This window comes from Eschrichtius robustus, chromosome 5 (assembly GCF_028021215.1).
Source record: "Eschrichtius robustus isolate mEscRob2 chromosome 5, mEscRob2.pri, whole genome shotgun sequence".
Taxonomy (NCBI): Eukaryota; Metazoa; Chordata; class Mammalia; order Artiodactyla; family Eschrichtiidae; genus Eschrichtius; species Eschrichtius robustus.
Window position 1 is genome coordinate 137,205,307 of NC_090828.1, and position 16,469 is coordinate 137,221,775.

The following is a 16,469-nucleotide window of genomic DNA, read 5'->3' on the forward strand; positions in this document are numbered from 1 at the left end:
CTTTAAATAAGCTTTCTGCTCCCTTCTCTATCTCATCTTCTCTGGAGCTCCAGTAATTTGAAAATTATCCATATACCATTTCTTTAATTCTTCGGTTGCTGTTGTTATTATTGTTGTCCTCTGACTGGATAATTGCAAAGTTCCTGTCTTCTAACTTGTAGATTTTTTCTTTTGCTTGATTTCACTCTGGTGTTAATGCTATATCATTTTTAAAATTTCATTCATTATATTCTTCAGCTCCAGAATTTCTGTTTGGTTCTTTTTTATGCTCTCTCTCTTTGTTAAAATTCTGATTTTGTTTGTGTATTGTTTTCTTGATTTTGTTGAATTGTCCTTCTGTGTCTTCTTGTAGCTCATTGAGTCTCCCCAAAACAGCTATTTTGAATTCTTCATTGGGTAAATTGCAGATCTCCATGTCTTCGGGATTGGTTACTGGAAGATTATTGCAGTCGTTAGGTGATGTTATGCTTTCTTGATTTTTCATGTTCCTTGCAATTTTAAGTAGCAGTCACTTCTACCAGTCTCTACTCTCTGCTTTGGGAGAGAAATACCTTCCATTTCAGCCTTGCTAGGAATTTGGAGGCTTTCTCAGGATGTCTGTGGGTATACCTGCTCCATGCTGTTGTTCCCTCTTGTGCAGAATTCTGAAGCTTGTTTAACTCCTCTTGATTCTACATTGCCCCCAGGCTGGGTGCTGACAGGCCACCTCCTTTTTGTTTTCCCCTACGTGGCACTAAAGCTCAAGTTTTTTGTCTCTTTCTGGCCTACTGATGTGGACTGGCTTTCTGTACGTCCTCACTATCCATCTGGCAAAGCTCATTCTTGCTGCCCTTGTCAGGACTGTGCACTGGGAGCCAGCCACAGGGTGTGGGTATATGGGGGTAAGGTGTGCAGAGCACTGCGGGGTGCCCATGAGCCATCTGGGGGCATCTGTGGATGAGGTGTCCTGGGTGTCTCATAGGTGGGCTTGTTGATGCAGTAAGTAGGATCTGCCTTCCTTAAGTGCCCTATGAGCGCACTGTCTGCTGCCCTCCCAGCCTCTTCCCACATGGTGATGCCACTCACAGATCAGCATTCTGGATGGACCGGGAGAGAATTGAGCCTCTTTGGCAGCATCCCACATAGCTGGGGAAGTCGAGTGCTCAACCCTTGCTCTTATGTCCCTTGTGGGAGAAATCATAGGCTCAGAAGATCTCTTGTGGCCCTAAGCTGTACTGCCTTGGGAGATGGGTGATGTGAATAAAGTCAGACTGTTTCTCTTACCCTCTCCAGTGTGTCCAAATTCATATTTTTTTTGCTCCAGTGGTGTCCTGGAACTTCTTGCTGGAAACCTGGACTTCACAGGGGCTGTCTTGTCTATGGGTGATTGATTAAGATAGTTTTTCCCAGGGGTTCCCTGGAGCCAGCTCATGCGTCAATGTGGAGCCCACAGCCAGGGTCAAAGTCCGTCTGCATGTTACCTGCTGCACGGGTGGGCAACACTTCTCCCGGGCCTCTTGGCATATGGTGCTGGATTCCAAAGCTTCCACAAAGACCCTTTTATCCGTGGATAGATGCCAAGCTGTTGTTTTTCTGTGGAGGAGACACTAATGAGGGAAGTCTTATTCAGCCACGATACTGACATCACTCCTGCCTCAGTGTTAAATCTCCTTGGTTTAAGGTTTGGAGTTGAAGCTGGTCACGAGAGCTACTCAGTTTAGACTGAACATGTTTCCATTATTGTATTGCAACCTTCTGTTCAGTCACTTACCTTCTTTTTTTTTTTTTTTTTTAATAAAATAATATTGATATGGGCACCTAGTGATTTTTCACATTTTCACAAACAACCTGAGTAGTACTCTGTAGAAAAAGAAAAGGTGAAATAAAAGGAAAGAAGGGCCACTTCGGGAATATTTGAGAAAATTAATGGAATTTTCTTATATTTCACTTTTGGAAAATGTTTAACTCTGGTTTTCTATCATCCTATTGAAGAAAAAGTACATGTTGCCTTTTTTATTGTGGATGATTGCTATATCAAAAGGATTTGCTTGAAAAACATCGACTGTAGTGGACAAATTGGGGAAAAGGGTATTTTTACACGTTGTCTTTTATGCATTGAAATCTTGATTTTGCTGAAGAATCAAGTGGGAGTGTCACAGACCTAGCGCCTCAATAGTTTCCCAGATTTGGCCATTTTCCTCATCTCTACTGGTTAGAGGCCCTTCCCATATAAACAGATCGTAATTACCTAGCTATTTAAGTAGGTATATACTCCCAAGAGAAGGATGTTGTGAGATTCCCAGAGGTCCTAAGAATCTAATGATCAATAAGATTTTTTAAGTTGCAGGAGTTGTACCCCTCATAAGAAAAAGCCCAAGAAAAATAGATTTTTTTTGAAAAGGAGGAATGACTGCATTTTTTAAAAAAATTAATTTATTTGTGGCTGCGTTGGGTCTTCGTTGCTGTGCACAGGCTTTCTCTAGTTGCGGTGAGCGGGGGCTACTCTTCGTTGCGGTGCGCGGGCTTCTCATTGCGGTGGCTTCTCTTGTTGCGGAGCATGGGCTCTAGGCACACGGGCTTCAGTAGTTGTGGCACATGGGCTCAGTAGTTGTGGCTCGCGGGTTCTAGAGTGCAGGCTCAGTAGTTGTGGCGCACGGGCTTAGTTGCTCCATGACGTGTGGGATCTTCCTGGACCAGGGATCGAACCCGTGTCCCCTGCATTGCCAGGCAGATTCTTATCCACTGCGCCACCAGGGAAGCCCGAGTGCCTTTTTTTTTTTAAAGGAGGAATGAGTGCGGTTAGCAAATGTTATTAAACTTAGGAATATCTGTACCTTTTGTATAAATCTGAAGCTGTGTTATCTTCCATGCCTGGTATTTGAAAGAAGTAATCATTTCTAAAACTACGTAGTACAATTAAAGTAGATCTTTTGAACTGAAGAGAATATAGTCTGATAGGTGCATATTCATATGTTTCAAAGCCAAAGTAAGAAAACTTCTAACTTATTCGTGCAAACATTTTACATTTGGCATATTAACTCTGAGTCTTTATTAATCTCAGTTATCATTTATGAATGGCTCATTCGTGACTTTGTAGTCAGTGTTTCAAAATTATGTGTAATTAACATTTTTAGTGATCAGTTGGTAGAAATTCTCACATGTAATTTTTAAGTGTGACTCTGATAATTGGCCTGTATTCTGTTAATTTTTAGTCTGATAATCTATTTGCAAGTTGCAAAAATGGAAAGTTTATAGTCAAAACATCTCCCTCCCACTCTTGCCTTTTACTCAGTTGCCACATTCAGAGAAAACCAATGTTACTTACTTCTTATTGTCACTGAGAGTTATAATGTGGATTTTGTTTTGTTTTCCTGGGGTATTGATTTTCAAAGCTCAAAGTATATTAAAATTGAGTTTTTATGAACTTCTTTGAGATCGGTGAGATGTCAAAGAACAGAATTAATGTAACAGTTTTGGGAGTGTACATTTTAAAAGTTTTAACCATGATATACAGAGATGGCAGAAATCAACCTGGAAGGCCTTTCTCATTGTGCCATGTTAGTCCATCAGATAAGTCTGTACTATCAGTCATCACTGTGGCTAGATCTGAAACTAAGCTGATGACTGGTATTAGTTACCGAATTGAGGTACTTTTCTATTTGTGCTATCTAAAAAGGTTATATATTTTAAAATTCTGCTATTTTCAGAAGATAACAGTTACAAGATGTTTAACAAGAATGCTTTAAGGACCTTTTTTTATATCTTGGGTAGTAATATAGTTTTTACTCTAAAATCTTAGTCTTGGGTCTGTGGTTGATACCTGGGGGAATGTACCTATGTCGATTGTTGGAGAAGTCTCAGATATATATGTTCGCCTGGTACTTCCCTGCCAAGGAACCTCTTTTGTCCTGGAGAAGGCAAAAGATTGAGCTTAGTACATTATAGAGCAATTTTTGAGCACTGTTTTCCCACCAACCTTGTTTTGTTTTCTGTAGGTGTAACTTCTTGTTTAGTGATATGGACCCTTTTAAATTTAGAATTGGGTGTAAATATTTCATCTCAAGTTATCTGCCCAGGAGCACTAATAATTTATGACAGTCTGTAGTTGTGATGCCCATTATGGTAGCCTCTGGCCACATGAGCTTTTAAAATGGAAATTAATTAATTTCATGTGCTCAATAGCTACATGTGGTTAGTGGTTACTGCATTGGACAGTGAAGATAGAATATCTCCATCATTGCAGAAAAGTCTGTTGTGTAGTTTGGGCTGTAGTATATGTAATTCAGGTCTGGTAGCCTGGGCTGCTTAAAATTACCCTCATCCCCATCTTCAACCACTTCCTGATTTATAAGGTTTTGTGGTTTTATTAAAACTCAGTAATTTAAACTCAGATTTACCTAGTAGGACATTAACTATGATGTTCTTCATATATTTTTTAAATTAATTTTTATTGGAGTGCAGTTGATTTACAGTGTTGTGTTAGTTCTTTATATATTTTTAAAAGAATTTTTCTTTAGTTATTTCTTGGTTTCCATATTTCTGTTGTTTTTTTTTTTTTTCTTTTTAGAACATGTATGTGTGAAAAATATGCTTTGTTCCATTTGTCTCAGGAAGGACAAAAATATGCTGTTTGTGGTCCCATGTGTTTCAGGAAGCAAGAGGCTACTATGAGCAGACTGGAGTTGGTCCACTGCCTGTTGTCCTGTTCAATGGAATGCCCTTTGAAAAGGAGCAGCTAGACCCTGATGAGCTGGAAACCATCACAATGCACAAAATCCTGGAGACTACAACCTTCTTTCAAAGAGCAGTGTACTTGGTAAGTACTGTTTCAAGGCCGATTTTGAAAGAGAATGGTTTGCTTACATTTTTGTAGTCTCTATAGTAGGCAATAAAATTCTTTAAGTATCACTGTTTTCTATACACCACTCATAATTGACTTGCAGACTCCCAGCAGGTTCTGCTGTAGTGAAAATATCCCTGAGACTTTCTGTACGTTGTTTTTGAAATAACTAATTTTATTGGCTTCAAGATTAAATTTTATTTTAAAAATTCTTAAGAATTTAGCCATTCTAAGAGACATTTGTTCTACCTGTAAGGAATTTTGACTCAGAAAAATTCAAATATTTTATATATGTGTAGTTATTGTTGAGATATAACTTACATGCCGTAAAACTCAGCCTTTTAAGGTGGACTCTGCAGTGGGTTTTAGTGTTTACACAGAATTATGCAACTATCACCACTGTCTAATTTCAGAGCATTATCCTCACCCCTAAAATAAACCTGACACCCAGCAGCAATCACTCCCCATTTTCCCCTACCCTACCCCCTGGCACCCATGAATCTGTTTTCAGTCTCTATGGATTTGCCTGTTTGGGACATTTTATATAAAGGGATTCATATAATATATGGTCTTTTGTGACTGATTTCTTTTACTTAGCATAATGTTTTCAACGTTTACCCTTGTTGGAGCATGTGTCAGTACCTCATTCCTTTTTATGGCCAAATAGTAGTTCCTCCAATGGATATACCACAGTTTGTTTATCCATTCATATTTAGGTTATTGCCACTTTTTTGGCTACTATGAATAATGTTGCTGCTATAAGCAATCATGTAAACGTTTTAATATAGACATACGTTCTCAGTTGTCTTGGGTATACACCTAGGAGTGGAATTGCCTGCTCATGTAGTTATTCTATTTTTAATAGTAATTCCATTTTTAACAGAACTGCCAGACTGTTTTCCAAAGCACCTGCACCCTTATACATTCCTCTCAGCAATGTATGCAGGTTCCATTTTCTATAAATTCTAGCCAATTCTTGGTATCGTATTCTGTCTCTTCGATTATAGCCTAGTGGGTGTGAAGTGGTATCTCGTTGTGGTTTTGATTTGCATTACTCAACCATGAATGATGTTGAGCATTGTTTCCTATGCTTATTGACCATTTATTTCTCTTTGGAGAAGTGTCTATTCAGATTATTTGCCTGTGTTTAATTGGGTTATTTGTTTTATTACTGTTACAAGAGTTCTTTGTATATTCTGGACATGAATTCCATATTATTTATGATTTTCAAATATTTTCTCTCATTTTCTGGTTTGTCTTTTTACTTTCTTGGTAGTGTCTTTTAAAGCACAAATGTTTTAAATTTTGATTAAGTTCAGTTTACTTTTTTTTGTTGTCCTTACTTGTATTATTTGTATCATATGTGAGAAACTCTTGCTTAATCCTAGGTCAGGAAGATTTCTGTGTTTTCTTCTGAGTATTTTTCTCTTAACATTTAGTTCTTTGATCCATCTTCAGTTAATTTTTGTATATGGAGTGAGGTAGGATTCCAACTCTTTTTCCCTGTTCAATTTGAGACATGCAACTTGGGTATCTTTTTGAATATTCAGTTGCCCCAGCACCATTTATTGAAAAGAGTAGTCTTTCCCCATTAAATTGTCATGGTACCGTTGTCAAAAATAAATTGCCCACTAATGTATAGGTTTATTTTTGGACTGTCTCTTGTTTTCCATTAACCTATATATCTTTTTCTGTGTAAGGACCTCACAGTCTTGATTATTGTCATAATCAAGTGTGAGTTTTCCAACTTTGAGCTTTTCTTTTTTAAGAATGTTTGGCTCTTCTGTGAATATTAAATACACAAACATATATGAATATGAAATATATAAATGTACAGTGAAGCAGTCATTATGATAGCAAAGAATTAGAAATAATTTAAATATCCAACAATATGATGGGGCACAATGTAGCCATTAAAAAGATGTTAACTAAGACTATCTAAAGATATGTTTATAACATGTTGCCAAGTTCTGGCAAGTGGATTATGAAGTAGTGTGGCCAGGCTGATCCTGTTGCTGTGTATATGTGAGTGTGTCTGGGTAGGTGTGTTCATATGTAAGTATGTCTGTATGTGTATATGTGTATGTCTGTGTGTGTGTTAGGCTGGAAATAAATACCTCAAATGAGAAGCTTTTTCATGAACAGCATGGCGAGATTATGCATGATTGTTTTTCTTTGGGCTCTTCTGTATTATATTTTCATCAATGAATATGTATTGCTAATATGAAATAAAAAAGTTTTTAAAAAAGCACTAGCCTGTTTACCACCTCACAGATGGGAAACTGCTCAAGCACAGAGAAAAACAGTTGATTTAAAGTTTGAAGATTAAAATGAATATTTTTAAAAAGTCAGATTTGAGTTCAAAGAGTTAGCTACAGACAAGATAATTACGTGCCCTTGTGGTTTCAAAACTCATTGTGTAGTTTTAAATAAACTTCACAAATTTCAACTCACTCTTTGCTAAAATGAATGTTTTTAGAAAGAAGCTCTTCTGATTCCAAATCCCATTGATTTAAATGAATACCTCCGCTTTTTAGTCTCCTCTTTTCACCAGACTCTTCTCTGTGGTCAGACAGCCCCGTCTGCCATTTTGCATCAGCTCAGCGTACAGACAGTTGTCTATAGAATTTGTAAAATCCCTAGTGAAATTTGATTAACTGAAACCTTAATTAATCAGACATGTGGGGCTTTGTTTTTTAGGAGAAAGATCAAGGAAAAAGAAAATAAAATATCAGGGGCTTAAAACCAACAAAAAGCCTGTAAAGCTCAGCTTTCCATGTGTGCTTTGTGCTTGTTCCACTTTCAGACGAATCGTAAAAATCCAAGCAAAAAGAAACCCAAAAAAGCAAATAAAAGAAAATTAACATAGCCCACAGTCTCTTAGATTTAGCCACCATTTGTGATTCTGTACATGTTACCAGTCTTTAATGCGTACACAAAACGCATGCACATGCACACAAGCGTGTACGTACACACTCATACATGTGGTAATAAGGTGATGGCTGGGGACGCTCCCTTCCTCGTGGACGTTTGTAACCGGAATGTTAATATTTGCAGTGTGTTGACAATTTTTAGTTTGTGGAGGTGGAGACATCATTTCTCCTTTGGAGCAGACTTCTAACGTTTTTAGAAAAAGTCCCAGTCTGGGCTCTTTAGTTACAAAAATATAAAGGACTTAGCTAGGATACTGAGAGAAAATGTCAAGCTCACCATAAATATGACCGTGGCTGTGTAGTGTGACATGGCTATGAATGAAAACAAGGCTATTCTTTAGCCTGACTATGCCCTTAATGCAATGGAGAAATGATTTTTATCTAAATGAAAATTTGGGTTGGACTGTTGGTGTTCCTTTAAAAAAAAAAAAAGGTTTGGGTCTTCTGTGTCCCTTTCAATTCCATAAGAATCTTAAGATCAGCTTGTCAGTTTCTGCAAAAAAGGGGCCATTGGGATTTTGATAGGAATTGTGTTGAATCTGTTGATCAATTTGGGGAATATTGACGTCTTAATAATATTGAATCTTCTAACCCATGAACACAGGATGTTTTCCCATTTATTTAGGTCTTGTTACTTTCTTTTAATGATGTTTTATCGTTTTCAGTGAAGAAGTCTTACATTTCTTTTGTTAAATTTATTCCTTAGTATTTTATATTTTACTCTTTTTGATGCTGTTGTAAGGGTAGTTGTTTCCTTAATTTAATTTTTGGATGGTTCATTGATGGTGAATAGAAATGCAATGGATTTTTATATATTGATCTTATATGCTGTAACCATGTTGACATTGTTTATTAGCTCTAAGAGTTTTTTTGTGGATTCTTTAACATTTTCTGTATAGAAAATACTGTCATCTTTCAGATGACAAGGGCATGTCTAGGTGTGGAACTCTGGACTATAAGAAAGTTACTGTAAGTGACTTTCTTACTTATAGTACTTTACATTTCTTTCTTGCTTATTTGTTTTTTACAACAAACTACAGTATTTCCACTCCCTTAGTTTTCCACTTTTCAAGACATCAAAATATGACTCACTGTACAGATGTTTCAGGGGCCCAAACCAATGTATAGGCAAAGAAAATCTCTGTACACTTGAGGATTCTCAGTAGTAGCTTGAGAGGGAAATCAATGTCTGGCACCCATATAAGTGATGATTATTAAGACAGAGCTAATGGAAAGACTCAAATGATTTGTCAGTTTTGATCAATGTATTTAATTATTTAAAAATTCCCATGATTATTAAATCATCATAAAAAATAAAATTAAAAAATCTCCCTCTGTATATAGCCATTCACCTACCCACCTTCCAATAATAGGTAATTGCTGTTTTAAGTTTCCTCTGAATTCTTCCAAAGCATTTTTGTATCTGTATGCTAGCAATGAATATTTACTCCTTCCCAACCTTTATTCAAAAGTGGTAGCAAATTACGTTAACTATTCTACACCTTGGTTTTTTTCACTTAACAAAATGCATGTTATGAGTCTTTCTAATTCAGCGCATAGCGTATTCTCAGTTTTTGAAGACAGCTGTGTAGTATTCCATCACATAAGTGGGTCTCAGTAAGAAGGAACAGTTTTACCCCACTTGGCGGCACATTTGTCAATGTCCGGAGACATTTTTGGTTGTCATAACTGGGGGAAGGGAGGGGTGCTACTGGCATCTAGTGGGCAGGAATCAGGGATGCTGCTAAACCTCTTAAATGCTCAGGTCAGCCCCTCCCCCTTCCAAAGAAGCAGGACAGCACCTCCCTTTCCAAAGAGTTATCTAGTCCAAAATGTCAATAGTGCTGAGACTGAAAAGCATACGGTATATGGATATACCCTCATTACATTTCTTAGATATGTAAATTAACGTTTTCCATCACATCTGGGAACTTTTTACCCTGTATTTCTTCTAACAGTCTTTTGGCCTGTAATGACTTCTAATACCACACTACTCAGAGTTAGGCCATAGTCCTAACAGATTAAGGACATAGTTCTCCACAAGATTGTCTCCACTTTAGACACCAGCCCCAAGTTCAGAGATCCTCAGGCCACTGTTACTTACGATCAACTGGCTACAAATGCTGGCGTTCCCTCAGTTTTGATAATTTGCTAGAATGGCTTGCAGAACTCAGGACAGTGCTATCTTTACAATTAGCATCGTTATAGTAATAGAATATGTATCAGAACCAGCCAAAGAGTAAGGTGCACACAGCAAAGCTTGGGAAGGTTCCAGATGTAAAAATGCTGTGTCTTTTCCCCATGAAGTCAGGATATATTATCCTCCCAGCGCACTGATGCGTGATAACATGTGGCGTGTTGCCAACCAGGGAAGTTCAGCCAAGTTTTGGTGTCCAGAGTTTTTATTGGGGCTTCATTGCATAGCCTATATATATATATGTATATATATATATATACATATATATATATACATACACATACACACACACATATAATTTTTAAAACAATTTTTGGCTGCGTTGGGTCTTCGTTGCTATGCACGGGCTTTCTCTAGTTGCAGTGAGCAGGGGCTACTCTTTGTTGCGGTGCGCGGGCTTCTCATTGCGGTGGCTTCTCTCGTTGTGGAGCATGGGCTCTAGGTGCGCAGGCTTCAGTAGTTGCAGCATGTGGGCTCAGTAGTTGTGGCTCGTGGGCTCTAGAGCGCAGGCTCAGTAGTTGTGGCGCACGGGCTTAGTTGCTCCGCGGCACTTGGGATCTTCCCAGGCCAGGGCTCAAACCCATGTCCCCTGCATTGGCAGGTGGATTCTTTTTTTTTTTTTTCTTGGCTGCGTTGGGTCTTTGTTGCTGCGCGCAGGCTTTCTCTAGTTGTGGCAAGTGGGGGCTACTCTTTGTCGCGGTGCACGGTCTTCTCATTTCAGTGGCGTCTCGTTGCGGAACACGGGCTCTAGGCGAGTGGGCTTTAGTAGTTGTGGCACACGAGCTCAGTAGTTGTGGTGCGCGGGCTTAGTTGCTCTGCGGCATGTGGGATCTTCCCGGACCAGGGATCGAACCCGTGTCCCCTGCATTGGCAGGTGGATTCTTAACCACTGCGCCACCAGGGAAGTCCCTGGCAGGCGGATTCTTAACCACTGAGCCACCAGGGAAGTCCCTGCATAGCCACTGTTGATTGAATCGTTGGGCATGTGACTAAACTCAGTCTCTAGCCCCCCTCCTATTTCTGCAGGTCATGCTGCTCAAAACACCAATCCTCTAAACACATGATTTGTCTTTCTGGCCTAGGCAGCCTGCATTCTGAGTCATCTTGTTAGCATAAACTACCTGAGGGCCCACCACCACAATCACCTCTTTAGTATAAACTATCAGGTGTGGTCTGAGGGGCCCTGCATAAATAACAAAGACACCACTCCTATCATTCAGGAAATTTCAGGATTAAGAGGTTACCTTCCAGGAACCAGGGAGCTAGCCAAATTCTTTATTACACACTGTCCTTTCTTTCCCTCTCCTCCTTCTTGATGTATACATATATTGATACTGTTTACTGTCCCACAGGTTTCTTTTTTCTGTTCCTTACACTGGGTAATCTCAGTTGGTGTATCTTAAAGTTCACTGATTCTTTTTACTGTCAGCTGAAATATTCTGCTGAGTCCTTCTAGTGAATATTTCATTTCAGTTTTTATATTTTTTAACTCCAGTTTTTCTATTTGGTTCTTTTCCATAATTTTTCTTTTTATTGATATTGTCTATTTGGTGAGACACGAGTCTCAAACTTACCTTTAGTTTGCTAGATAGAATTTCCTTTAGTTCTTTGCATATATTTAAATAGCTGATTTTAAAACTTTGTGTATTAAGTCCAATGCTTGGACTGTCTTGGGAACAGTATGTACTAAACTGCTGCTTTTCCTGATTATGGGTCACACTTTTGTTTCTTTGCATGTCTTTAAAATTTGTTGATAACTGGACGTTTTAATTAATGTAATGTGGCACCTTCATAAATCAGGGTCTTTGCCCTACCAAGGTTTGTTGTTGCAGCTGTTGTTTGTTTAGTGAGTTTACTGTATTGATTCTTTAAAGTCTGTGTTCTTTATCGCATGTAGCCTCTTAAGTCTCTGTTTGTTAGCTTATTGGTCGACTAATGAATAAACAGAGATTTTCTTAAATGCATGAATCCAAGAAAGTGTCCCAGTTTTTCCCAAGTGTGTCTGTGTACATGCTGGAGTATGCCTTCGGCGCTCAGCCAGGCAGTTTACAACTCTGCCTTAGCCTCTTCAGTTCTTGGTTGCTCGAGTGTCAAGGTTAGTTAGAGCCAAGAGTTTAGGGCCTTCAAAGATTTTTCCTGGGCGTATACACACCCCTGGCCACCATGCACGTGGCCTTTTAGATTCCAAGGAATATGAGAACTTTTCAAAATCCCTCATAGACATCTCATTCCCTAGCTTTTTCTTCTGCTCTTTTTGGCCAGCTTTATGTTAACCCAACTGCTGTCACCAAACAACTGAGACATTAAACAGTTACTCCTGATTGTTTTTGAGGAACACCTCCAGGAAAAAGGCACTTGGCACTGATTCCGCTCAATAAAAGAGAATGCCTGGGGACTTTCCTAGTCTGCTGGTTTTCACCTTTATTGCAGGGCTGTTGGTTTTCAAGGCTCCTGCATAGCTGGGGACAAGTAGATAGTGATAGGGTAAGTTAAAATGTCATAAAGGTAACTTTTCCTACTGCAATTAGACTATTCTACTTTCTGTGTCTATGCGTTTGCCTATTCCAGGTATTTCATATAAGTGGCGTCATACAGTGTTTGCCACTTTTGTGTTTTGCTTATTTTAAGGTTCATACATGTTGCAGCATGTATCAGAATTTCCTTCCTGTTAAGATTAAATGATGTATATACCACGTTTGGTTTATTCATCCAAATGTTGATGGACATTTGGGTTGTTTCCCCCTTTTGGCTATTGTGAATAATGCTGCTGTGAACATTGGTGTACAATTATCTGCTCAAGTCCTTGCTTTCAATTCTTTTTGATGTATACCTAGAAGTGGAATTGTTGGATCATACAGTAAGTCTGTGTTTAACATTTTGAGGAACCACCAAAGTGTTTTTCATAGCCCATCCTCACCAACACCTCTTAGTTTCTGTCATTTTGATTATAGCCATTCTGGTTGGTGTGAAGTGGTATCCCATTATGGTTTTGATTTGCAATTCCCTAAGGACTAATGAGACTGAACGAACATCTTTTCAGGTGCTTATTAGCCATTTGTATATCTTCTTTGGAGAAATGTCTGTTCGGGTCCTTTGCCCATTTTCAAAATGGGTTTGTTTTTAATTGATGTTGAAGTGTAGGAGTTCTTTATATATTTTGGATATTTATCCCTTATCAGACATATGATTTGCAAATATTTTCTTCCATTCTGTCAGTTCTCTTTTCACTTTCTTGATGGTGTCCTTTGATTCACAAAAGTTTCTACAAGTAACGTCCAACATTAGAGGATGAAATAAATGTTACTGTTCATTTGTAAAAAGGAATATTATGCAGCATTCTAAAAGTATTGAGATAGAGTTATTATGTTCAGAAATGCAGAGCTAAGGTATATTCAATTAGAAACGTAGGCTGAAAAATGCACATATACCTATGTATAAATCAATATGGGACTTCCCTGGCGGTCCAGTGGATAAGACTCTGAGCTTCCACTGCAGGGGGCGTGGGTTCAATCCTTGGTCGGGGAACTAAGATCCCGCATGCTGCGTGGCATGGCCAAAAAATTAAAAAAAAAATAAAATCAATATACATGGAGACCACAGAAATATTCCTCTAGAGATTGGAATGAGGGGAAGAACTTTCATTTTTACTTTATACAATTTAATATCCAAAGTTTAGTATTTTCTAAATATGTGTATAAGCACAAATAACTTTTGTCATAATATTTTAAATATTAATATTAAAGTATTAAAATTAGTTTTTGATGAAGTCCTATTTACCTCTTTTTTCTTTTTGTTGCCTGTGATTTTGGTGTCATATCAGAAAAATCATAGTCAAATTCAGTGTCATGAAGATTTTCCCTAATGTTTTCTTCTAAAAGTTTCATACTTTAGCTCTTATGTTGATGTCTTTGATATATTTTGAGTTAGTTTTTGTGTGTGCTGTGAGGTAATGGGCTCACTTTATTCTTTTGCATGTGGATGTCCAATTTTCCTAGCATCATTTGTTTAAAAAAAAAAACAAGCAGTATTTTTGAAAGAAGCTATTTCTTGTGCTGACTGTTAATGCATTTATACACACACAAAAAAATGTTGGACAAATTTGGTTGCATGTCTCCTCATGAATAAGAATAGGTCCCAGTAGTTTTGTTAAGGAATTTGTTCTTCATGGAGCTCCAGGAATGAAACATGAAATGAATGGGTTTGGCTAGATAAGAATTTAAATATTATGACAAAAGTTATATGTGCTTCCACACATATTTAGAAAATACTAAATTTGGGAAATACTAAATTGTATAATGTAAAAATGAAAGTTCTTACCCTCATCCCTAGAGAAATATTTCTGTGTGTCTCTATGTATATTGATTTATATATATGTATATGTGCATTTTTCAGCTTTTTAGCTTACTTTTCTAATTGAATATATCTTAGCACTGCATTTCTGAACATAACAACTCTGTCTTAAAACTTTTAGATTGCTGCTATTCCTTTTTAAGAATGAACAATCATTTATTTTATCCCTTAATGTTGGACGTTGCTTGTAGATGTACACTTTTATAAATAATGCTCAGTGAATCTTCTAATATGTATATCTTTGTACTTTATAATTTTTTGAGAAATACAATTATTGGAATTGTGTCAAAGGGTAATAATGTACATTTTAAATTTTGCACTAAATTCACTATATATAAAAGCATATGATATGCAGATAGTGTGAGATTCAAAATGTGTATAGAGGTATAAATGAAGAGAAACTGTCACTTATTCATTCCTCTTCCCCTGCCATTCATCTTTTCTTTCTGCAAACAACCACTGTGTGTGCGTGTGTATATGTGTGTAGCTGAGCTGCATTAAAAGGTATGTACATGTAAAATTTTGATAGATTTGCCAGATTGCCTCCTTGAGTTAGGCTTTTTATTGGAATCAGTTCAGGTTTATGATAGAGACCAAAGTTTTATACATGAGCTTACATCTATAGCAAGTCATCAATTACCTTTGTAAGTCTTTTGAATTATGTGGTTGGTGCATATGCTCATTATTGGCTTATAGATTGAGAATTTGTGAGTTATTGCTCTTGAGATAAGTAGCCACAGAAGATGCCTGAGTGGAATTTTTAAGACTTGATTGTGTATATTTGATTCACATCTATTCCCCCTGAAAATTATGTTGAAATATCGTTTTATATGAAATATATTAAGTGTGAAAAACTTGCAAGTTTCCACAGCCATTTACATTAGATCACCCTCATGCAGTACAAGTATTTCTATAATATGAGAAGTATAAAGGGAAGAATTAATGATTCTTTAATTAATTCTTTAATTAATGATTTCTTCTCCCCCAGTGTAATTGTGACTATGGAAATGTAGGATTACTTGGATGCCTGAGATTGAAAAAGGGGTGATTTTTTTTTTTTTTTTTTTACAAAGTATATTAACTGCCTGAGAGAAGTAATTTGGCTTTCTTCTTTAGAGAGAAGCTAACTGTGAGTAGATCTCAGGATGGATTTTTGCTTGTATTAACTCTTCAACTAATTTCTAGAGCTTGCTTGTTTCTGTGGTGAGATCAAATAAACATGGGTTTGCGTTTCATATTCACTTCTCATTAGCTCTGTGACTTTGAGTAAGTTATTTAACCTTTCTGTACCACATCTTCCTCACATTGTTGAACGGATTAGAGATACTGTACATAAAGTGCCTTGCTTGGCAATGACAGGAACCTATAACGTGGTAACTTTTATTTTTAGCTGTTACCAGTACATAAGAAGATACTATAAAGTTAATGATTTTTTAGGTCCTAATAAATTATTATTGATCATATTTGTTTAATGTGCATCTCACCCACACCCTGTTTTCTTTTTTTTTTCCTCTAGGGTGAACTGTCCCATGATCAAGATGTGGTAGAATATATCATGAATCAGCCAAATGTTGTTCCACGAATCAACTCTAGGATTTTGACAGCTGAGCGAGAATACCTGGATTTAACAGCAACCAGTAAGGAGTATTTCAGGAACAATTTTGGGCCTTTTTGATTTGTCTTTCAGAATGTTTGCATTTATTGGATTGTAATGTTCAGAATTTCTGATAACCCAAGATTGTGACGCAGTTTCGTTCACCTTGAGTTCATTATATGAGCTTCTAAATTCACAAGAGTTTCCTCCAAAAGGAGAGAAATTCTTCCTGGATAAATCTTTGTAAACTTTGAAAGATATTCAGTGCCTTTTAAATGCCAACTAAACGTAGGCAGTAGATGGTAAGAGTGGACCTAGATTGTTGACTTTCTTACAGTCCTAAAGCTCTTAAGCAGCTATCTTCTTCCTCATTATGCAGTCAGTCAGTGATAATGTCGACAAATAGCTCAGGTAGCTATACTCCGAGAACTTAAGAATGCCTTTTTAACAAATAAAGCTTCATTGAGAAATAGTGTACATCAGCGGTCCTCAACCTTTTTGGCACCAGGGACCAGTTTCGTGGAAGACAATTTCAGGTGCATTACGTTTATTATGCACTTTATTTCTATTATTATT

At 37.4% G+C, this 16,469-nt stretch overlaps 1 protein-coding gene across 2 annotated transcripts in view; it reads left to right on the plus strand.

Moving 5' to 3' along the window:
• UGGT1 (UDP-glucose glycoprotein glucosyltransferase 1) overlaps positions 1–16,469 on the plus strand; it is a 117,487-nt gene that overhangs the window by 58,332 nt on the left and 42,686 nt on the right. For both annotated transcript variants that reach the window (XM_068545328.1, XM_068545329.1), the window contains exons 18-19: positions 4,631–4,795; positions 15,816–15,936. In XM_068545328.1, coding sequence (XP_068401429.1) covers positions 4,631–4,795; positions 15,816–15,936 — 286 coding nt within the window. The remainder of the gene's footprint in view (positions 1–4,630; positions 4,796–15,815; positions 15,937–16,469) is intronic.